Here is a 24,773-nt window from a genome sequence, read left to right as displayed (position 1 = left end):
AGAACGCCATGCACCGCTGCAGGCTGGGAACTGACTGGCTAAGCGGCAGTTCTGCAGCAAAGGACCTGGGGATTATAGTGGACGAGAAGCTGGATATGAGTCAGCAGTGTGCCCTTGTTGCCAAGAAGGCTAACAGCATATTGGGCTGTATTAGTAGAAGAAATGCCAGATTGAGGAAAGATTATTCCCCTGTATTAGGCACTGGTGAGGCCACATCTGGAGTATTGCTTCCCGTTTTTGGCCCCCCACTACAGAAAGGATGTGGAAAAATTGGAGAGAGTTCAGCGGAGGGCAACAAAAATTATTAGGGGGCTGGGGCACATGACTTACAAGGAGAGGCTGAGGGACCTGGGCTTGTTTAGTCTGCAGAAGAGAAGAGTGAGTGGGGATTTGATTGCAGCCTTCAACTACCTGAAGGGGGGTCCCAAAGAGGATGGAGCTCGGCTGTTCTCAGTGGTGGCAGATGACTGAACAAGGAGCAATGGTCTCAAGTTGCAGTGGGGGAGGTCTAGGTTGGATATTAGGAAACCCTGTTTCACTAGGAGGGTGGTGAAGCACTGGAATGGGTTACGTAGGGAGGTGGTGGAATCTCAATCCTTAAAGGTTTTTGAGGCCTGGCTTGACAAAGCCTGTGGTGGGATGATTTATTTGGGGTTGGTCCTGCTTTGAGCAGAGGTTGGACTAGATGACCTCCTGAGGTCTCTTCCAACCCTAATCTTCTATGATTCTAATACTTTCCCACCAGTGCTCAAGGCCATACCCCATGAGACATCAATCTCATCCTGTCTGCCCTCACAAAGCCACCTTGTGAGCTTCTGGCAATGTGCTCCCTTTTCCACCTCTCCATGAAGGTGATATTCTTGGTAGTCTTACCTTTAGCTAGATGGGTCAGTGAACTGGTGGCCATGATGGCGGACTACCCTTACACCGTCTCCCACAAGGATAAAGTTTGCTTATGACTTCACCCGAAATTCCTCCTAAAGGTAGTGTTGGAGTTCCACCTTAATCAGTGCATCTACCTACCTGTTTTCCACCCCAAACCACACGCCTCCCACATGGACAGGGAGCTCTGCACTCCCTGACGACCACTGTGCACTGACATTCTACCTCCACTGGACTCATTCCTTTTTCACATCGCTGAAAATATTTGTGGCCATCACTGACCAATCCAAGGACCAAGCCCTCCCCTCCCAATGAATCTCCAAATGGGTCTCTGGTTGCATCCACAAATGCTGCACACAATCCAATGTACCACTGCCTGATGGAGTCACAGCGCACTCTATGCAAGCACAAGTGACTACATCAGCCTGCCCCTCAGACATCTTCATGACAAGACATCTGTTGTGCAACAACCTGGCGCTCCATCCCCACGTTCACGACCCACTACATCATTTAGCAAGCGGCAGCTACAGATGCTGCTGTGGGCCAAGCCATACTGCAGACTTCATTTCCTATCGCATCATCGCACCCACCTCTGCACTGACCACTGCTCGCTAATCACCCATGTCTGGAATGCATATAGGGACCATCGCTCGAAGAAGAAGAAGGAGAGGTTATTTACCTGTTACTGGAGGTTCTTTGAGATGTGTGATGCCTATTTGTATTCCAGTCCCCGCCCTCCACACCTTCTGCTGCAGACTGGACTACTCAATGCAAGAGGGACACTGGAGAGGCTCGATGCACATGCGGGTCAACGGACACTGCTAGGAAAACCTTCCGGACTCATGCACATGCTGTGCATACACACCCACGTATGGAATACAAATAGGGAGCACACATCTTGAAGAACCTCCAGTTACAAGTAATTAACCTCCTCTTCTTGTGTCTTGCTTACAACACTTCTGCAAACACATCCCGGAATGATGTTAGCTGTTTTTGCAACGGTGTTACGTTGTTGATTCATATTTAGTTTGTTATCCACTATAACCCCCAGATCCTTCATGGTAAGATCAAGTTTGAAACTGACTTTGTTTTCAAAAATCTCCATTTATTTTGTGTGATATGTTTCTACACTTTTCATTAAAATGCACCTATTTCAAAGTGCTTGTACAGATATAAAAAATTAACAATGAAATAAAATCCACCCTCAAAATCTTTCCATTCAGATCAACTCCAACTTGCAAAATATAAATGGATTTGCTTTGACCTATGTCACGGCCCTCGTTTCTCTTTTCTCCCCTTCTCATTCTTTCTAGTGGCAAGGAGTTTCTGGGAGAGCAAATGGGTCATTGCTGTAATTGCTGAATCTGCCACTAGGAGGAGTAGTGTCTACACCTTACTGTTCTGGAGGTTTTACAACATGATTTCTGTATGAGTACATCAAAATAGCTCTCTGGAGCATAATAATAATAATACAGTGGGTTACAATTTCAAAGGACTATACAAACACTAATTAATGTGAGGGGAACACCTGCTTTCATTCTTGCTTCCTGTCAGCATCCTTAAAATCAGGAACCTGGGTAAATGATATAAACATATTCAGTTTAAGGGTGATGTGATTATGAAAAGCATTTCATACATAACTTTCAGTGATACACGTCTTAATCAGACCCATTTGGCTAAGTGTGTGTAAATCGATTATGAAAGATTTTCAGGTCTCTTGAGAACCGTGTTAAATTATAACACAAGAGCATTTGGAGCATTCATGCCGAGGCATGGTAAATGATGATTGTAATGGATGCTGACCATGAAATCTACTACTTTAATCTCCAGTATTTCAAACTGACATTTTTCTTTGAAGTAGCAAAGTTTGTCTTCTCCCATATGTTAAGCATAACTGTAAAAGGCTAACATTATATTCATGAAAGATCAAAGAAAATATATTTTAAAGGAAGACGGTAGTTTGAGTGTTGACTGTGAAATGATCATATTTAGTAACCATATAAATGACTTGGAAGATTGTTACGAATGCTTTGTTTTTATTGCATTAGCTCATTGCAGAACAAGGAACAATAAATCATAATGCTTTGAAGACTCATAAACTGGGGACCAGATGCTCAGCTGGTGTAAATCAGTGTAGCTCAATCAATAGAGCTGTGCTGATTTACACCAACTGAGGAGCTGGCCCTGAATATTTCAGCTTCATGCAAATAAATCCTATTGGATCTATCCCAGTCTCTCTCAATCTCTGATTATATCCCTTTAATCTGTGTCAGTCTGTAATATATCCATCCACATGGTATTTAAGTGCCAAATATTCATGGATTTTTAAGAAAAGTTCCTATTTTGAGGGATGATCTCCACTGTCTTTCTTTTCCACCCTATTGTTAAAGGGAGATCTGAAAGAGTCTCTATTCTGTTTGCAAAGACTCAGCATCCTCCTGAGGATGAAGTGTGCAGCAGCTCCCAGACCTCGTGGAAAGTTAGAATTAAAGAGAATATATGGAAATATGCCAAGTCACAGAATATGTGGATCCCTTTAATAACCTTAAATAGTCAATGAATCAGAATGTAAAATCCTCTGTCACTTCTGAAGGGCATGGAATTAACTCGAGTTCCTCCTATGTTTATTGCAAACCTAACTCCAATTCAACAGAGTGTGAATATTCTCTATCCTGTGATTTTATCCATATGCTGTCACCTTCCCTTGTTGAGACCAACTCTGTCTCAGAGCCTGTGCTGGGGGAGAGAGTTGGTGTAACTAAACTCGTGTAAGTTTCCCCACAGCTGCTGCTTATTATTACTCCCAAGTCAGCCATGTGCACCTGCTCAAGTGTGAAGGATGATTTGTGTTCGTTATCCCTTACCTCCCAGGGCAATAGGATTTTTCAAACCCATAGACAGTGATCTTCATGTCAATGTGACAGACGCTTGGAAATTTACCACAGGCTCATTCTGAGTTTTGAATCTCTATTTGAAATGTGAACTCCAAATGTATAAAAGACCAGAGTGGAGGGGGGGAAAAGAAATAAAAACAGAAGATCAGTCCTTGAAAACAGGGGAACTAGCAGAATGTTGAGTCAGTGCAGTAAGTAGAAACTAGAACAAAAAGTGTCAAACAATGTTGCATCTCTGAATCACAAGTGGTCCCAGAACTATGGAGGATAGAGATGGTAAAGATTTTCTAGTCTGTCTAATCCAATCTATCCAGAAATTTTTGTGGCACTCATCACCATAGTATCTAAGAATCTACTAGAGGTCTGTCTACACTGCATTTTCAAACCCACTTCAGCGAATCAGAGCCCGGGTCTATAGACTTGGGTTCACATTACGGCACTAAAAATACCTGTGTAGACATTTGAGTTTGTGCTGGAGCTCAGGCTCTGAAGCCAGGGAGGGGGCAGTGTAGATGTACCCTTGATCATTTTGTCCATATACTGCCCAATGAAGAGTTGTTCCCAGCAATATATGTTCTAGTACTTTATCCAGTTGAGTTTCAGATCCCCAAACAGGCTTCCATCACTTCTTTGAGGAGGTTATGGAGCTGCCTAAAAAGAGCTTATTTTTCCTGATAGTCGTCATATATTTTCCTTTACTAAAAATTTAACTTGCACCCATTTGTGACTTAAAACAAATAAAAGGAACTGTTTTTGAACTTGTGAGCTCTTACTTTCATGTTGTAAATAAATCGACTGATTCGTCTACTGGAGAACAATTCTTTATACTATTAGAGGAGACCTGGTATCCTAAAGGTATCCTAAATGAGCCAGATCCATGGAGGGTCTGACTTAGTTTCCAGTCCCACAAAGAGCCATGATGTCATTTGCACCTCTAGCTGGGCCATTAGTTGTGGGAAAATGTATTTGTGAAAATTGTTGAGAATTCTGAAGCATATTTCAGATCTGCTATTTTCACCCCATTTTCTTTGTAATTTCAGACCCCACAGCCAGAATCCACTGAATAAATTCTGAATAAATAAATAAATAAATAAATAGCTAAATAAAGAAACTGAATAAATCCTGGGCAAAAGCAGCTTATTAACTTATTTTTATTTGTATATTTGAATTTATAACAAAGATAAAAAGCATCTGTCACATGCCTTTGGTGCTTCTGACATATATTTAACAAACAGAAGCAATGCAAAATAACATATTCAGCCGCACGACTTCACACACAATCAAAATTACACTACTAAAGATTCAGTCTTCCATTGTGATGTACGTGGGCAAACCTCTGTGCCCACAGGAAGCCCCATTACCTTCAGAGTTCTGTCCACATGAATCACGCTGCAGGACCAAGGCCTAAAATATTTATAATAAAAGACATAATAAAAGTTATTCAAAAAGGGAACAGAAGCCATGTTTAAGTGACCAGTCATGGAGGTTTAATATCGAAAGATCAAATGTATAGTCTGTTTGCAAACTGTTTGCAGAATCTACAGGCTAAAATTTGTTCAGGTAAACTCTTCATCAGGCTGTTTTGAATTTCTGAGTTAAATACTAGAGCTAGAGGAAAATTTCCTGTTGAAAGATTTTTACCAGATATATATATATTTTTGGCAAAACAAAAATTCTTATGAAAAAAAATTCGTATGTTCATTGAACACTTTTGTTGAAAACCAAAAATGTTTTGGTTTCAAACTGAAAATTTTCAATGGAAACCTAAAAATCTGCAAAGAAAAATTATGACAAAAACAGTAGCAAAATGTGTTTGAATTGAAATGTTTCATGAGAACAAAATATTTCCCAAACAACTCTGTTAAATACATATGTTTGTGAAGATCTGTCAACTTCGCACTCGGATCTTCCCCATTCATTATTCCAGGTGGCTCATGCTTTCAGGTACAGCGATTGGGCTGTCCATGAAAAGAAGCTGATATTGACATTTGGTTGGGCTAACTGTGGCGGGGACAGGAGTAATGGGGTCAAGCCTTCCAACATCCATGCAGAGCCTTCCTAAAAAGCACACAATCACTTTACAGATGTAAAACCAGAGTGAAAAGTGGCACTGAGCTTATTTAATATTTTAGTCCTCATCTCAAATTCAGGTCATCATGTTGCCAGCTCAGTATTGAAAGTAGAACTGCTCTATGCCCTATGGGACTCCATGCTTTTCAAACCCAGAGATGGAGAAATAAAGATCATTGCTTTCTTTCAGTGAGCCAGATGCTCCAGTGTTTTATACAGTGTGGTGGTTGGTTATTTTACTTTCAAGGAAAGTAGTGGCCAAATCACCAGTGAAATGATCAGCTAATACATTTTTCTGCTCTGTATGCAATTGTCTGCAAACTGAGGAGATTGGCTATAACAACTCCGAATAGCTCTCCACCTTTGTTTGAGTGTAAACCCAGTAAGATGGCTGAATATATTAAAAAATGTTTCTGATTCACCCTTAATTGTGAATTCCCTCCTTTTTGTTGACTGTTCTGATTAACAACCATGGTGCTGCTAGAACAGTTCTTTCTTACATTTTCTTATTTCATAATAGTTGTAAATCAGAGCAAGGTCATTTTTTAAAAACTCCCGTAGTTATATAATGAGTGTTTTGTTTTTTTAAAAAAATGGAGATGATAGAGTGATTCTTAAAGGTTTATTTCACCTGGGATTCACATTGGGTTTCTTCCCAAGACCTGCCCTATCCCACAGTTCTTTGCAGCCACTTGAGAGCTTCCCTCAGAGCTGATCGCTGTGAAAGCAAAAGAGTTGAGGCAGAAGAGGAGCTGCTCTGAGATTGGGTGGGACATGAGAGGAGAGGGAGAAGAGAGATGTGCTGCTGTTTTTCTTCCCTTTAGCTTTCTCCTACTGCACCATAGTGTCTGAGAGATTTCGCTGCTATTTTTCCCAATCCATAGGGTCCAAGCCAGTGGGCACCTCTTCATAACTAACCTGTGCATCGGGTGCCGTGACTTGGGAAGTCCTGGTGGACTTTGACAGGTCTTTTACAGCACAGAAAAGGAACAGATGAAATTGATATTATATAAAATAAGAGGAATAGGCAGGTAGAGTGCATTAATTTGCTCTTCCTCAGAACAATAGGGTAGTGCAAAGTGCAGCAAATTTTACCTGGATAAAAGAAAATGCTTGTATACAATTAAATGTTGGAACTCACTGGTGCAAGATATTATTGAAAGAAATAGTTTAGGGACCAAAACATGCTCATTTTAATGTTACCTCAGCCTCCCCGTCCGTCTTTCCTTGTTTGTCTCATTTATCTGTTAACTCTTGCCCCAATGTGCTTACAATCTAGATATGTGGCAAGACTTATCTCTTTTTTATTGCATGATTTATACAGAACCTAGTGCAATTGAGCTCTGATCCTTATTTGGGGCCTGCCAGTGTTCCTGCAACACAATAATAGTAATAATAATAATGATGGTAATCCTGCAAAGTGCTAGGCACCATAGACTCTCATTGAATTCAGAGAGAGGCTGCTCAGCACTTCACTGGAGATGCTCATATCCTCTCAGGACTGGGCCCTTAGTAAGATTCAAAATGGACTAGACACATGAATAAATAATGTCTGCAGTTACTCTAGTTAGTGGGAAAAAATCAATGGCTTCAGTAAACGAATCAGCAGCCGATAATCAGTTAGAAGTCTCCACCTGTAGTGAATAATAGTGCACAATTATGAGGGTTTTTCACATTCTTCTGAAACACATAATATTGGCCACTTACCATGGACCGTTTATTCTGTTACAGCAATTCCTGTGTCCTTATAGTTTTGTTTAAACTGCACTATACAAGAAGAAATTGTACTATGACACAACGTTAACGTTAAGTGTCTCTTGCAAATATATCATCATCAAACTTCTCATTGTCTTATGTGGCTTTCTAATATAACTACAATCACTACCTTGTTCTCCTCTTCTAGGGATATATATATGTCAGCCAGGAAGGGGAGTGTTGTGGAAAATGTCAGAAGACTATGTGTGAAGAGCAGAACTCATGGTCTCGAGGGGATGTAGATGTTCGTTTGCATGAGGTAAGGTCAAGAGTTCCGTGCTGCTAACAATGTGCTCAGTCCTCCTCGTTTAGGAGATGGGACTAAAACGTTTTTCTCTTCTGGAGAAGAAGGGAAAATGTGCAGGTTGCTTATTGTGTACACAGATCAGCTGGTTGTCATGTCCATGTTTAGTTTATTAGGAGTAGTAATACCAGTTCACATCTTCAAATGTATGTTACAAATTTAAAGTAAACCTTACAATGCTTCTGTGCGTGAGATATTATTATGCCCAGCTGAGGCATAGAGCGACTAAGGCTCCTTGTGCGCTATGAGCAAGGGGGTGTGGTTCCCAACTTGCCTACACGTACTCTCTCCACAGGCAGCAGCACTGGGGCTCCATGCTGAGTACGTACCCAAAGGGTGAAGTTGGATTTGTACTCCGCATGGCTATCCTGTGCCTCTGAAGCTGCTCCCTGTAACTACTATTCATTCTTGGGCTGGCTGTCATCGAGCTAGAGCGAGTAGGTGCACAGGAGCTGAGAATCACATCTCTACCTTGTAGTGTAGACATAGCCCCGGGTGACTTGCCCACAATCAAACAGCAAGTCAGTAGAAGAGGAGGGAATCTTCCAGTACTGTGCTCCAAAGTCTCTTAATCTTAATGTTTTAGGCTCTGTTAACCTGAGCCGGTAGTAATGCACTTGGTTCAGACGCTACAGTCATACATTGTATGACAAGAAAGGAGCATCACGATCATCTAGTCCAACCTCCTACAGAACACAGACCATAGAACATGACATATTAATTCCTGCATTAAGCCCATAGCTTCTGTTTGAGCTAGCGCATATCTTTTAGAAAGACCTCCCACATATTAGTGACACTAAAAAAAAAGGAACAGGAAGACATTAAACCTTCCTGAATATAGGATAACCTATCCAAATAATTTAGTCAGGAAAATATTTGCATTTTCCCCCTTGCCTTAAAAATAATTTATTGCTTGGATGTGAACCAATAAGCCCTGATTCAGTAAAAAAAAATTAAGCATGTGTAAAAATCTAATTAAAACCGATGAGACTTAAACCCGTGCTCAGAGCTGGGCAACATTTTTTAAAACAAATCATTTATTCACTGCAAAATGCAGTTTTGGGTTGAGCAAAACTATTTGCAAATTTGCCACACATTGGCAAAATGAAAAAATGGCAGGCCTAAAGTCACCAGCAGAGTTAGATGCCATTCACAAAAGAGGAGGAGGTATCCCCTTTATAAAACTGTGGCTAGAGCACTCAGCTGCGATGCAGGAGGCCACCACTTCAAATCTCTGCTCTGCATGATATGGGTAGGGATTTGAACTTGGGTTTCCCCCATTACAGGTAAGGGTCCTGACCACATGGCTATGGGATATTGTGGTGTGGGTCTCTCTCAGTTGTCCTGTTGAAGCTGTTCCACTTCGTATAAATAATTAAGTATTCATTGGAACAGGGACTGGAACCCAATTCTTCCCCCTCCCAGATGAGTCCCCTGACCACAGAGCTGTAGGGGGGCACACCTCCATCATCTCTGGTGGTTTTGTGAATGGCATTTCTGAATTTTCTTTGCTTTTAATAAAAAAACAGTTTAAAATTGCCCAAATTAAAATGAAACATTTCATTTTGGGTCAAAATTATTGATTTGTTTAGCCAATAAAACTGATTCTGGGGGGAGTGTCGATTCAAAACTCTTTAAAAAAAATTTTTGGTTTGTCCAGTAAACCAAAAAGTCGATTATTTGGACAGTTCTATCCATGCTTAACTTTAAACATATGTTCTAGTGCTTTGCTAAATTGAGTCCCTTATGATTCTCCCCCAAACATTCTAATTCAAAATATTTTGGCTTTTTTTTTGCCTTTAAAAATGTAAATAGTCCTTGTTGCTTCTGAAATTTGACACAACACTGAGACAGCGCACATGGTTCTATGTTCCTGAAGTCATAGCACTTTGTTATAAAACATGCAGCCCCATAGCCTCAACATTCCTGCAGTATGAGCGCTGTTGAATAACAATGAGCTGCTATAAAAACACACGCTCCCTTCTTGCAGATCAGGTGGAATTTAATGGCATCAGAGAGTTAAAATGCTAATGTCTGCTGTTGGTAAACGTGGGCATCGAATGATGTAAACTGAGTTTTTCTTAGCCTTTGAAAGTCAACCAGTCATACTGAAAAGAAGTGATTTTTTTTTTTATAGCTCTCAGTCAGTTCTGGCTGTAAACACCCACATCCACTGTTCAATATTTGAAAACTCGAAAAGACCATCTCTCTGTCCTTTGTGTGTATATAAGATTAGAACTTTACTATGGATGGCTCAAGAGACCGGTACGAGGATACTGACCACCGTGAACACTTATTCATCTGTAGGTTGTCAGCTCAATCTATCTGAGGTTAGACGTGATGTAAAGATATTACCATGAGAAGTCTGTGCAGTGGACTGTTTGAACTGAGTAGCTGGTGTCACTGTGCTTCAAGCAGGACATCACATTTATATATTCATTGGCACACTCAGTGATGCCAGGAATTGAATGGGGATGGAGATAGAGCTGTGCAAATAACAGTTTTTTCGGTTTGCTGGCAATTCCAAAAAACTGAAAAATAAATCCGTTTTGAGTTGAATTGAAAACTAATGGTTTTTAAAAAAATTTCAGTGAATTAAAAAGTTGAAAAAAAAAAACATTTCAGGTTGAACACAACATTTCAATTCAATTTCAAGCATTTTTTAACATTTTTTTTTAAAATGCATGAAATTTCAAAACGAAGGCCCATTTTGAACTGAAAAATCAAAATGTTTTATTTTGAAAATGTGAAAACAAAACTGCTTTTGACAAACAATGGAGATCTTTTGACAGCTCTAGGTGGAGAGTGAATTCTCTCTCTCCCCACTAAAAAGAGTCTCAGAGTTGAAGCACATTTCTGGGGGATAATAAGAAGAAGCCAGTACTGTGGTTGCCCCTGCTGCACTTGTCTGCTCAGAATAACATTTTATTTTCAGGTTTCAGAGTAGCAGCCGTGTTAGTCTGTATTTGCAAAAAGAACAGGAGGACTTGTGGCACCTTAGAGACGAACACATTTATTTGAGCATAAGCTTGCGTGAGCTACAGCTCATGAATGCATCCGATGAAGTGAGCTGTAGCTCACGAACGCTTACGCTGTAATAAATGTGTTCATCTCTAAGGTGCCACAAGTCCTCCTGTTCTTTTTATTTTCAGCACCACATTGAGTAAAATTTCTTTGTGACTGTTCCAGAGAGTTCAACAGTAAATGAATAGCTGGAAAAAATGTAATAAATAATAAAGGAAAAAGCCCAGACCCCATTTACATGTGCAGCAGACATCCCACTAGTCTTCAAAGCAAGGTGGATACCGGTTTTCTTTTTCCCTTCATTTACGTATTTCTTCAGCCTAATCATTTTGTTCTGCTCTTAACCCTGCGAGCCCTTGGCAAGCCTCTGCCTGCCCTAGTAGCATTAAATTGCCGAATCCTGTGCAGCGGCTGGGGATCAAAACAGTAGGGAAGGAAAATGGTAAGTTAAAGATATTAGAATGCTAGACCTTCCGTTCCTCCTGCTTCTCCTCCCCAGTTTATAACAGATTTGCTAAACCGCTTCCACAGTTACCTGTATGGCTGTCTACAACTATTCGGTGCGAATTCTTCATTGCATTTTTTTTCAGAGAAAATCAGCTTCTTTCCTTAATACTACTATTACTCATAATTAATAAATAATAAATAACGCAACAGCGCAAAGTCTTCACCTCTCACATTTTAACTGAGGGCAGTCCCATGTACCAACATCATTCTCTGCTTTACATATCAAGCTGTCAAAGAAACATGCTGTCATCTTCCACTGCATCTAATATCTTTTACCATCCTAGATAAAACATAGAATCCATATCTACTGAGGTGTGTAACTGTGTTTCTTTCCACCCATTAACACTGAAATAACTCATCAGGTGACAGAAAAAAGAGGACTGACTTTCCCAGTGTTTCCTACATTGAAGGTTGATGGTCTTCTTAGTATTAGACAATGAGAGCCCAATTGCATTTACACTAAGGCCCCTTGACAACACTCTGGCAGTAAGTTACATGTACACCCACTCTAAAGACCCTTTATGCTGCCAGATTTGTGTAAATGACTGTGAATATTTATCAGCCTTTTTTTCTAATGAATATTTCTAATTTGGACATATTTTGCGATGAGTTCTACCTTTATCTTCTATCTGCTAGAACCAAGGTGATTTTTCTTAGCCAAAAAGCCACAAACTAAAATAGCTTATGGTCTTTAAGCTGTAATTATGAGGAATGATTTATTATGTATTTATTTTAATTTGATTTTTTTTTAAATGTACCACATCATGTGTCTCATAGTGAATGGGGAAACATCATTTAAAAAAAAAAATCTTGCAAGGGGCTTGGCTCTTCCTCATCTCTCATTAAGAACGACTCCCATTTCTAAAGCTAGACACGTGCTTCAGTACCGTGCTGAATCAAAGCCAATGTCACTGGGAGTTAGTCACTGGCAGTCTTACAGGACTGAGCCCTTTAGATCTTTCCCAAGAAGACAAAAGAAAGAAAGACGTTCCCAGATTATCTCTATTCAGAGAACATGTTCAATGGCTCTCAGAATCCCAGGTGCTCACACATCTCTAAGGTGCCACAAGTACTCCTTTTCTTTTTGCGAATACAGGCTAACATGGCTGTTACTCTGAAACCTGACATTGCTGTCAGTCGTTTGCTTTCTTTGCTTGTTCATGGCACAGATGGGAAGCCAATTTCATCTTCAGTTCCCTTCCCAAGGTTCTGAAATGATTCTTAATTGTAGTCAATCTTCCTCCACTGTCGGTGTTTGGGCCACTGTGGATGACAGCTACAGTGGGAAGTCCCAGTTCTATCTGGCACGCTTAAGTATTAGAGCTTTAATACTATTCCACATTTGTATAGTGCTTTAGCTCTTGAAAGCATTGTATAAACATTAACAATGTTAGATTTCAGTGAGCCCCAGAATCCCATGGTTCGTGCTTTCACTAGGCAAACGTGGGATTGCACAGAACCGAGACTTTGGCCTGGCCTCTGTCAGCATCTCCTCCCATCATGCAACTATAACCCCTTTTTTCTGGCCTGCTGTGGCATCCCTCCCTAGCAGTATGATCTTGAGGGTCCCACTCTTTCTCACCCAGTGGCGAGCACCACCATCTGTATCTAGCAACAAGGACCTGACCCCTTTCTCCATTCACAAATCCTTTCTGTCCAAAGTCTGCCTCTGTCTCTGTAAATCTGAATTCCCAGACAAATCTGCCATAGTTACTCTGAATCCAGAGCAGCCACCAAGAGCAATTTTTAAGTTAAATCTAGTAAATGGTCCCCCTGCACACATTTTTCATGCAGTTAAATTTCTCCTAAATCTGTCGCTGTCACCCCTAAATTCTCTAATCTATTCAGCAGTCTATTCCATGACCTCACGGTCCACACCAAGATTTAGGGAGACCTGTGTGGTGACAGGAGGCTACCATGGGCTTTACGAAAATGCTGAGAGTTAAAGCACAGGGAGTAACTGCTTGGGTCTGTGTCCAACAGCTTAAATAGATGGTCACTTTGGGTTTGTTATGGCACCCCCTCCTCTATCCACTGCACAAACACTACCAACTCCTCCTAACCCTTTTGCAATCTCCCATGCTTAGGTCGGCACAGAGTGGCGATCCCCCTTCAGCCCTTGCATTATCAACAAGTGTGTCCGAGTGAACGATGAAGTTTTTGTTGAGAAAAGGAACGTGTCATGTTCTCACATGGATACACCCACCTGCCATTTAGGATATGAGTTGCGCTGTGACCGAATAACAAATTGCTGTCCCTCCTGCCGGTGCGGTAAGTTTCACAACTGCTAACGGCATCATCAGAGTTCGTGTTCTGTGGCTTACTCACTGATTTTGTACATCTCATTAGGAACTTACAAAAATGGATGTTAGGGAAATGAATTTAATTTGAAGTTGTCCTGTAATATTGTGAATACAAACTGCAGCACCTTCCAGACAGTAGCAAACAGCCCTGGCTTTAGTTGAAGAAGAAATTCAAATTTGATTAGTTACAGTGCCCATGTTATTACTTCCTCTTTCCAAGTCACTCTCATTGTCTCCTTGTCATCTGCCTCTTAACCTGGCTTACGGAAATACTTGTGTTAGAAGCTGTGAGGATAGGAGTGGGGGAGAGCAGTGAGAGTGGGGAGAAAAAGGAGAAGAGTCTACCACTGATAGAGCAACTATCAGGCGATCTTCTCTAAGTGGGAAGCCTGAACTGTAGGTGACTTCATGTTACATATTTGAAAATAGGTAGCTAAGGAAGATTCAGAAGGGGAATTCAGGACAGCACTGCCAAAATTAGGACCTCTGGCAGGTATCGTGCATGGGTAGGGCCAAATCTTGCCGTCTTCATGCAGGGACAACTCCCATCAACATCAGTGGAAATTGTACAAGGCATGGAGGATCAGGGCTATAATATATAAAACCTATTGTAGTGCCATAGGTAACACTAATAAGTATATGTTTTCTTTTCCAGAACCTGTGAATGGTTGTGTTCTGAATGGCACCGTTGTCGGGGTAAGATAATATTCTTATGTCAAATGCCTCTAAGATATTTAAATCTTTTAATGAGAATTTGTAGAGTATGATTTAGCTATTATGTAGTGTGACAAAGTTCCTTCTCTACCTTGGTGGGTCCTGCGCTTATTGGCAGATTTTGCTTCCCTCAGAGAGTCACGGCAGCCCTCAGTTTGGCCACTTTTATGGCTCAAATCTGCCATTCACTCAGATAACCTCATCACTGGCCAGCATGGGGAAAAAAGAGTAAGAACAATCCCCGCAGTTTCTGCTGATCCACCATGTGGGTCGGGGACCAGCTCAGAGACCTTTACTTCTGGTGGAAGCTCCTGTGTTGGGTCAGGATTTGGGGGGAACCCGGGTCTGCCCTCTACCCCGGGTTCCAGCCTAGGGCCCTGTGGATTGCAGCTGTCTAGAGTGCCTTCTGGAACAGCTGTGAGACAGCTACAACCCCCTGGGCTACTTCCCCATGGCCTCCTCCCAACACCTTCTTTGTCCTCACCACAGGACCTTCCTCCTCGTGTCTGTTAACGCTTGTACTCCTCAGTCCTCCTGCAGCACGTCCTCTCACTCCCATATTTGTGAGAAATATGCTGATAGATGATCCTTGCTCATTCCAGAGAAAGGAGAAACTTCCCTTGCCCCACCCAGAGACTGAAGCAGATTCAAACAGGAAGGAAAGCACTCATCACAGCATCTGAGGGGAGGGGGGGACTCTCCTTTGCTTTTAGTGCTTCTCACTACTTGACCCCATCTCACCCTCAAGATCGTGACACAATGCCTTGAGAGAAAATTCCTTCTTGACCTCCTCACATCTAGTGGCTGGTTTAACCCTATGCATGATGGTGAGAATGATCAGAGTTAAGCATCTGAGCTCATGTATACCCAAAGCTATCTTTGGCGAGTCTTTGCAGTTATCCATTGTTTTCTTAAATCCATATTCTGGCAGTATGTCTAGTAACAGAGAATTCCAAATATGCTGATTGCCCTTGAGGGGAACAAGCCCCTCCATGCATTTAACCTAAACTTTAATCTCTAGATTCCAGGAGTATCCATAAATTTTCCTCTTGCTGCTTATTTAAAATATAACTGTCCCCAAATCTCTGTGGTACCTACACACTGCAATAAGAACCCTTTTCGGTCTCTTGTTTTTTCACGTAACGTATGCATAAACTTGTCATCTGACCAGAACTACAGCCCTGTCATCATAACATTCCTTCCTTCTGCGTAAGAGATTTCCTTCCCAGGAGAATGAAATCCACAGAGGAACAGAAAATTTCTGTCAGCGCATTGTGGGATGAGTTTTTAAGTTGTAATATGCTTCCTTTCTTTGATTCCTATTTACATTCTCTAGAATATATGCATCCCTATCGGGATTTAGAGTGTGCAAACCTGGCTGCAGTACTCCATGCAGACCCTAATCATGGCCTTAGGTCATGTAATATAACAATTACATTCTCTTGCATTCTAGGATGCCTACTGGCCTTCTGTGCTGCAACTAAACAATGCATTTACACCTGCATGTTGTTGCTAGCCTGAACCTGAAGTCCCTTGCATGAGTGATTCATCTTAGTTTTTTACCCAGCAACATACAGATTTGTCTTACACTTTTTGATCCAAAATGTATTACTGTTCTATATGAGAATCAGCCATTTATTTAATCAAACGTGGTCTTAATTGGGCTATGTGTGTGGAGGGCTTAGATGACACTGGAGTGTTGAAGTGGCTTTGTGCTGGCCTTTTGCAGAGCTGACAGTGTTACCCTGTATGAGTATTCCCACAACACTCTCTAAACTCCCCACGTCCTGTCCCAGCATGCGGAATATAAAAGTTGAGACAGATATTCTGGAGTCACTGGTCTGTGATTGTTCCAAAGTCCTGGTCAGGAATCAAGATGGGGTATCCCCAGGACATTTATACTTCCTGGATTTCAAAACTTTATGCTGGGAATGCAAATAAAATAGGCTTAATGTTTAAAAATAGGCTTCATGTTTCATTTTGTATCAAGGGAAAACTTTCTCCATTAACTCATTCAGTGAATAGGTCCAATTTTGGAATCTTTCACTACAGATCTGTTAGATTATTTTGGCCCTTTGTTTTTCCTTAATCCCTTTACATTTCTGTTTTGTATCTGGTTACCAATATTGTACTCCAGTAGGTCTATTGCACTCACTCCACTGTTTTAAATAATGCTGCAGGCTTTAAATGCAGGCTTCCAAGCAGGTGGCTGTATTTACCAAATGGAATTAGCTGTAACACTCATCTGTTTTCCCAGGCTTTTATTGAGTGTCATGTTTGAGAGAGACTAGAGTCGTTTTTATCTTTATGGGGGGTTATTTTGGTTGCATTCGCTGACAATGGGTTAGCAGATGCTGATGTTTTATTATAAGTTTGTCTAGAGAATATATGATAGGTGTATTCTACAAATGGAAAAAAAAAAATCAGTTCCTTACTTTACTCAGTTCCCCCACACTGTAAGCTCTGTTTGTTGCCTGAAATGTACTGTCAAGGCCCATTAAGATGCTGATCCGAGAAGAAATTTATATACACATTACAGGTGGAGCTTATGTTGCAAACACTGGATCCTGACATAAACTTCCCAAAAGTTTGGGGGCATTAGTATCTGGGGGCGGGGAGGTTGTGTGGTTCCAGTTTGTCTTTAATAAATGTAAGCCCAAATTTCTCCCCCCAAAATAACACTAATTTCAACATAAATTTAACTTCTTGCTATTCTACTGAAAAATGTCATTCCTAGCACGTTGGAATTTCAGAACTTTCATTAGCTCCTATGGAGAATCTACATTTTAGTACATTATTCCCTGTATACTGAACTTTCTAGTGGTTTCCTAATCATAGGAAATATGATGCAAAAACCTAGTGCTGCTGAGACACTCGGTATAATACATTAGCCATTTACTTTAAGAGGCCTGAGTCAAATATGACTATGGTCCTAAATGGCAGAAATTTAAGTGTTTTGAAGCAAGTCACTAGCACAAAAACATCACAGAATGTTGAATAACTGGTGGGGATGGGGTAGCGGGGTGGGTTTCAGCACATAACAGGAAGTAGAGCAAGAATGATGTTGCAATTCAGGATTGACTACTTCTGTAGGGCTACGTATTCTGTTTAGGTTCTTGTACTATGTTCATCACTGTGATATCTGAGCACCTTCCGGAGTAAAGAATAATCAAAAAGGCTAGAGTTTTTCATATGACATTTCCTCTCCGTTCCTACCCCACAAGGAAAAGTTATGAGTGTGGCTTCATGCCTGGATCCACCAAGTGCTATTATCCTCTCAGATTTATGAGCATGAACATTCACTACAAAAGGTTAAAATAAGAGGGAGGGAAAAAGGTCCTGAGCCACGCCTACAAGCTTGAGTTGGTAAAATGTTATACATCCATTTGTTTGTATTGAGGGGGATTAGAAGGGGGCATGGTATTGGTGCTTCCACCCCCACTATAATCTTTAGCCCAGTAGTTAGTTTACTCACCAGGGATGTGGGAAGCCCAGGTTTTAATCCCTCCTCTTGAGCAGGAACTTGAACTCAAGTCTCTCCCTCCCAGGTGGGTGCCCTAACCGCTGGGCTAAAGTTATAAGATGGGTGTTACCAAGAATCTAGCCCCAAACTCTTTTTTATGGCTAAAACTATTTGGTGAATTTGTGTCAACTTCACAAATGGGTGGATGGAAACTGCATTTTTCATCTAATAAACTATTCATCTGAAAAATTTCACCCAGCCCTCATCGTAACTTGAACTCCTCTACCTAGCGAGCTTGATGGCACTTTTTAAAAAAAAAAAAAAAAAAGTGAACTCTTGATGGTTGGCTGCAGATAAATCAGCTAGTTAGGAACAGCCTCCTCCTGTTGTGTCTGTGTGATGATAGAAACATTGGGTCTCTGAAGCTGGGGACAGAAAGCTTTTGGTTGCTATCCTCTGTCCAGAACAGTATTTCAAGATTTAATGAGTCAGTTTCAAGCTAAGGTGAAGTTGCTTATTCTCTTGAGTTTTAATAGAGGATCACTCAACATTGCAAACTGATTCTAATGTTTCAGGTAGGGGAACATCTGATGTTGGACCTATGTACAAATTGTCAGTGTAGCCTCCAGAGGGGCCTGCCTATGAACTACAAACTGACCTGTAGAAAAACCACCTGTGAACCCTGTCCCAAGGTGAGTGGAAATACTGTGATCCCAGAATGCTGTGAATCTCTGCAGTCGTAAGGTCACCTCACCCATTGTATGCACCCCAATCTCAGAGTTTACTGCGTTCACTGTCCCCCTTCCCAAAAGTCTTGCCAAGGAAGGGTACAGTATGGTCCTGTATCTTTCTGCATCTGTGTCAGAGGTCAAATCCCACTTATGTTCTAAAGCCCCAGTTCAGGAAAGCATTTAATTTTTCATTGTGCTAAGGTCCACAAGTCTGTTACAATGGGTACTTCAGCCTGCTTGCTGTTTGTGGGCTGAAGTAGTCTTTCAGTCACTAGCAGCAGGCAATGCCCATGCCCTGAAGTTCCCTACAGTTTTATCTGCCCCCACAGCAGCTGGCGGCTCAGCTGGACCTCTCTGCTGCAAAGCTTTTCTGAGGAAAATTCCAAACTTTATTTCAAATTCCTGCCTAACAATTCAGTGTCTGTCTAATTCCCAGCTGCTTTCCTGGGCTGTATTTGTCTTTTGGGGAAATTTCCCCCTTAGCTCCATTTCCCCTCTGAGGCTTTTGTGGCAGCTGGTGCCCATACAGGGAGACAGCTAGGCTGAAAAAGTCGCAGGCAAAAGGAAAAGTCCGTATCTCCTGTTTTCATGCCCCTTATTGAGTATGTCACTGGGAAGCTTGGCTGGTTCTATGGGCAGAGTGCAGTTCTCCATTTCAACTTAATCCAGCCAGGGTTGCCTCTTCCCCCCTTCCCTAGGAAGGCAAGAAGCCAGCAGGATTGGAATAGTCAGCTTTAGGGGCAAGCAGATCTTCCTCCCTCATCTCCATGAGGGGAGTGATGCCAGAAGGACAGTACACCAGATGGAAAATTGCACCTGTGTCATTTTATCCCTCTTCCCTCTTGACTGCTGAGCTCACCTGCCTCCTCTCTTTGGACACAGATGGAGGGGCAAGACACAGCATGGACAATGCCAATGCCAGAGGGCGTAGAACAAGTGGGCAGTAACAGGCCTCTTGGCCCATCATTTCTTTCTTTCTGGCCTCCATTTTATAAGTCCAGAAGATTCATCAGTAGTCACCAGACCAGATTCAACCTGGTGTCACTACGGAAGAGAAACATGGCTATCTTTCTCGGTGATCAGGGACTTGACCTTTCTAATTGGGGGAGATTTTTACCTGACTGAGTGACCACCTCACTTTACAAGCCATTCACAGGCAGCCAAGTCTGGGCAGGTACCGTCTCAGCCTCCCCTTGGCGTGAAAAAATCTCAGACTAACCAAAAATAAACAAACCAATTAGGTACTGTCATCTGACATGCTAAGTGCTTCCTCATGCAGTCAGAAGCAATTCTGACAGGGGTATTGCAATTATGGTCTCCCTGAAAAAGATAGTGGGACACAAATCTGTTCCACTTAGATACAGCTCCATGGCTTTTGCCCTTGAGATCAGATGTGCAGGCAAATCAGTTCCCAGCTCTCTTGCTGGGAAACTTTATGGAAAGCTGAGACTATTCACAGAGTCATTAGAAAAGTAGATTTACAATTTTGGTTTCTGCTAGACATTTTAGAACGGAATACAGGTCCCAAGGTAAAGTGAAACAGTCCCTGAAATACAACAAAGGAGAATAGCACTTGGCAATTGATAGCTAGAACAAGCGCAGGGTGCTGAGGCAAGATTCATAGTGGCCTTCATTTGCCCCAGAGCATTCTGCATGACTCCCATCCTTCCGTACCTGGAGTTTGACCCCTTATTGGTGCCACCTTCTTTCAGTTTGGGAGCAAATGGCTACGTACAACTTGTGTCAAAATATGGTGACTGGACATTGTTCAGAGAGGATACTCTATAGACCTATGCAAGAATCACAGGAACAGCCTTGTCCCATTCCCAATCTCAGGCAGCCCATGGAAATGCCAGGACATGAAACATAGGTTCATTTTACATCAGATCAGAGTGATATAATCCATTCCACATCAAGGGCTGTTCTTTATCCCATTTCGAGCCTCAGAGAGTCCATAACGAACAGAGCAGGGTGACACATCAAAGTAAGTTCTTAAAGGAGCTCTATCTTCACGTTCCCATTTAACCATCACACAGACAATTCTTCCATTTTGCAGATGAATGTCCCCTTTCCCCCTCAATTCCAGACATTACCGTTTGATTGTACATGTGCTTCCAGGGACTCTTTCCAGGATCATAGTAGCAATAATATTGGCATTTAGGAAAAAGGAAGTTCACTTTTATCTCTTTCTGGACAATTTTTCTGATCAGGGCTCTGTACAGAGAGAGTGAAACCAGCACATAAACTGAGATGGTTTCTGGAGTATCTTGGATTTGTGATAAAGAGAGACACATATAGTTCCAGGGGAGTCGAGTGTAGGCCTGGGCTGAGGATGAATCCTATTGGGTACAAGACTAAGCAGCTTAGAACCTGAATCCAAAAGTATCTTCATTCATTGTAAATCCACATGGTGGGCTCATGATTAACCTCTTTCCATCTGGAAACAGCAGTAAAGTGCTCTGTGGCCTCTTCATGTGTCAGCACCCAAGATGCAGTGTGACAGATGATCTCTTGCAAAGCTGGACAAGGTCTCTGCTATATACTTTCCCACCTCTTCCACTGCCCCCACAGGACCGATCTAAAGCTAGGAAGGAGAGAACAGCAATAATATTGTTTGTCTTTCTATTGGAAGAGGCTGTGGTTCTTGGGACTTATTAACCTCACACTGGACCTTCCGATGTCTCTGCCTTACACAAGAGGTCCGCTATTGCAAAAGCCGTTCCTCCATTCCTCACCAGACAGCTTCAAGGTGGACACTTGGATGAAGTGATAATCACTCATTGACACTAAAAACAAGTCAATAAATATAACCTATTCTACTGGACAAACAAGGTCCATAGTTTAACTACTGCATTAAGCAAGTGACGTATGGCCTTGAATTCCTCCAGGAGGCCTCTAATGTGGCTGTATGAGAGTGTCAGAACACAAGGTAAAATCTTCATCCTATGATGTTCTCAGTATGTTCAAGAAAAGGAAGTTTGTGCAATCCCCAACATTAAATGCATCCTTAGGGCAACTACCCTAATTCTAGTCCCTCAAGATTATAGCGCACAACCTGAGAACCTCATTCTGGTCCTTATAGCACTACCCAAATTGAACGACTGTTGCAGGGATCATTACACTTACTATATTTTTAAAGTAGATTTCCTAATATCTATTATCTGTAGTCAGATGAATTTATGTAGTTGGGAACTTTCTTGCATCAGACCAAGTATTGTACTTTTAATTTGGGCAAATAGCTCTCACAACTGTCATTGCATTCATTCCCAAATTTAATTCATGAAATGTTCTTCTGTCAAGCAACAATGTCCAATCTGTAGGAGCACTAAAAGACTTGTGGCAGACAACTCACATCATCTGTATGACATCTGGTTGTTGGCCATATGGCCATCAATACATAAATTCACCACGATCTACATATTGATCATCCAGTCTTTACCCAATGTCATTTTTAGGTAGAATTCTTCTCTATCCTTCAGTGCCCAGGGAAAGATAGAGGATATATAATTTACCTAATTGTGGATGTTCGCATTTAAAGAATGATCCTGCTTTCTACCTTGGAGGCACACTGCTGTACAAATCCCATTGTAATGGATCTATAAATCTTAGCACAATGAAGGATAGGAAAATATATTTGTGCTTACCTAAAATTTTCATTTCTTGGAGATCCAGTCCACCTTGGAGACAAATGGAACATCCAGAACAGAGGTGGAAATTAACATTGACTTGGGTTTGTTTCACTAGGGGGAATTTCCCATGCTCTTCAATAGAATAAATTGTTGTGCTTTTTTCTCATAGTTCATATAATCTGTACATTAGGAAAGTAGAATGGAATTTTCCTGGCTGTGGACATTGTCTCAAATAGGAGCCAATTTCAGGGGGCTGGGCATACTCCCATTGCTAGGATCTATTGTAATGGCTCTGTGGGCCTTATTTCTCAATGAAAGGAAATTTTCATGTACACCCAGATGAATTCTTTTAGTCCCACTGAAGTCAGTAGGTCTCAAGCTTAGGTGCTTTCCTGAATTGGGACCCTGTCTTTCATTCTAATTTCATATTAAAAGCCATTGTCATAAGGAACAAATCACACTTTAGAGTACATGCTCTCAACAAGGAAGGTATCAACCTATGATCAGCCATTGAAATGATGTAAGTAAATGTAGTGCTTTGGGAAGTGCTGCAAACTACAGTAAATTCTATTCATTATTTTATGTTATTTTGTACCATTTTAGGTGCATTTTAAACTCAATTTTTTGCTAGCAGATAAATTGAAAGGTTAGCAGTTCACCTAAATAATAATAAAGTAGTATTTTTTCTGATGGTTTAATGGTTATTGTAAAAGCATAAATGTTTCCTTTTAAAAAATTTGGCTAAACAAACCTATGGAAACATATATGTATCGGCTCACCCCGGAAGTGTTTGTTTGTCTTAAAAAGATTCAGCTCCTCATAAGCAGCTATTGGTTAAGTTTAGCAGCTGGAGAAGTTGTAGTGGGGACTTTTATTGTTTTCATACATTAACTCAATTCCTTTCTGGTTTTCTCTACCTCTTTCTTGCCCGTAACCTGCCTTCCCTACTATCCACTGCTGATTGATCTCTCTCTCTTCTGCTTCTTTCCCCCCATCCTTCACTTCCTTCCCCCTTCACCACTTCTCTTTGTCCCCCTACTTTATAAGCCAGTTTCTCCATCCTTTGATTCTCTTTCCCCATCCCTCTCCCTGCTATTCTCACCATTTCCTCCTCCTCCAGTCCACTCCTCCATCTCTTTCCTTTACCTTCTCATCCCACCTTTCTCTGTTCCGTACTTCAGTCTTCCACTCCGGCCTAATCTCTCCTCCTCCCACCTTCCCTTCTTTTATACTGCCCACCAATCTCCTGACCCTTCTTTTCCTAGTCTAGGTTTCTCATGCATCTTTGCAAGTTGTGTTGGCTTTAGGGAGAAGTCTTGCCTGATGCTGCATGTAAGGTTCATATGGCACACGCAGCATTTTAGTCACTTGTGCTTCATGGCCCTGATCCAGCACCATAATTTTGCCATTGATGTCAGTGGACATAGGATCAATCAGGCCTGCACATATTATACAATGCAGCATCCATATAGTATACCACACAATAACTGCACAAGAGATAATGTCAAGCTTTATAAAAATCATTTAACTAGACTATGCCCATCCAAGACTTTTAGAGATGTTTTGATGAACGTAATTTTGTTAATTGCATATCCAAAACTTACATTCAGTTTGTGAGCGAGGGTGGAGGGGCCCAGAGAACCAGAAAAATGCCACAGCGAATTTACTTGCATTGTAGAACCACAGGATGGAAGTAATCAGCGGTTCCTGCTGTGGGAGATGTGTGCCAACTTCATGTGGTATCAAGTTGAGAGATGGAACAATCCTATATCTGAAGGTCTGTTTTAAGCATATTCATTTTTGTTGACGAAGCATAAATGTCATCCATGCTTTTAATTGAGGCAACTGGTACACCTATTCTTTTGCCCCTCTTCAGTTAGACAGTTAGACAGCAGCTGCAAACACCAATATTTTCAAAGCAATTAGAGATGTGTGAGCCCAAAGATCCCATGTTTTGGATTAAATTCAAACAAATATGAACAAGACAGGAACAAATAAAGGTCAGTACAACATATGAATCCAGCAGAACTGTCCCTGGATTGATGTTTGAATTCAGTTGCCCTGTTGGTTATAGCTTAATACCTGTTCATCATTCATTTCATTAAATGACCAGCAGCTATTGGAAATGGACCTGGGGCACTCCCTTAAACATCAGAGGCTCTTTGCTTGTTAAAAAGCTGGCAGCATGTCTTAGGAAGAAGCATGTATGTATCTTTTTTCATTAGTTCGTTTAGGTCTAATTTTTGATCTTTTGAGAATCTCCCCATGGTAACTAAGGTTAAATATTCATATATATGTTTTCCTCAAAAGAGAGAACACAAAGCTACAAACTTAGGGCCAAATCCCCAAGTTTGTTGTTCACATTTTACTCAGTCCTTATTCAGCAACACTCCCCTTGGAGTCAATGGGAATTTTGCCAGAGTGAGGACTCAGGCAAGGACATTGGTTTTTGGCACTTAATAAGGCTGCAGGGTACGTGCTTTCTCACATGTCTGCA

The 24,773-nt window shown here is 41.3% G+C and overlaps 1 protein-coding gene across 1 annotated transcript in view; it reads left to right on the top strand.

The window, feature by feature from the left end:
• Positions 1–24,773, top strand: part of VWF (von Willebrand factor) — a 230,040-nt gene that overhangs the window by 191,981 nt on the left and 13,286 nt on the right. Inside the window, exons 44-48 of the mRNA XM_077825238.1 lie at positions 7,750–7,860; positions 13,524–13,707; positions 14,395–14,435; positions 18,492–18,608; positions 23,955–24,053. Coding sequence (XP_077681364.1) covers positions 7,750–7,860; positions 13,524–13,707; positions 14,395–14,435; positions 18,492–18,608; positions 23,955–24,053 — 552 coding nt within the window. The remainder of the gene's footprint in view (positions 1–7,749; positions 7,861–13,523; positions 13,708–14,394; positions 14,436–18,491; positions 18,609–23,954; positions 24,054–24,773) is intronic.

The sequence above is a fragment of the Eretmochelys imbricata genome, chromosome 1 (assembly GCF_965152235.1).
Source record: "Eretmochelys imbricata isolate rEreImb1 chromosome 1, rEreImb1.hap1, whole genome shotgun sequence".
NCBI lineage: Eukaryota > Metazoa > Chordata > Testudines > Cheloniidae > Eretmochelys > Eretmochelys imbricata.
The sequence above is the reverse complement of the archived record's forward strand: the minus strand, read 5'-3'. Positions and strand labels throughout refer to the sequence as shown.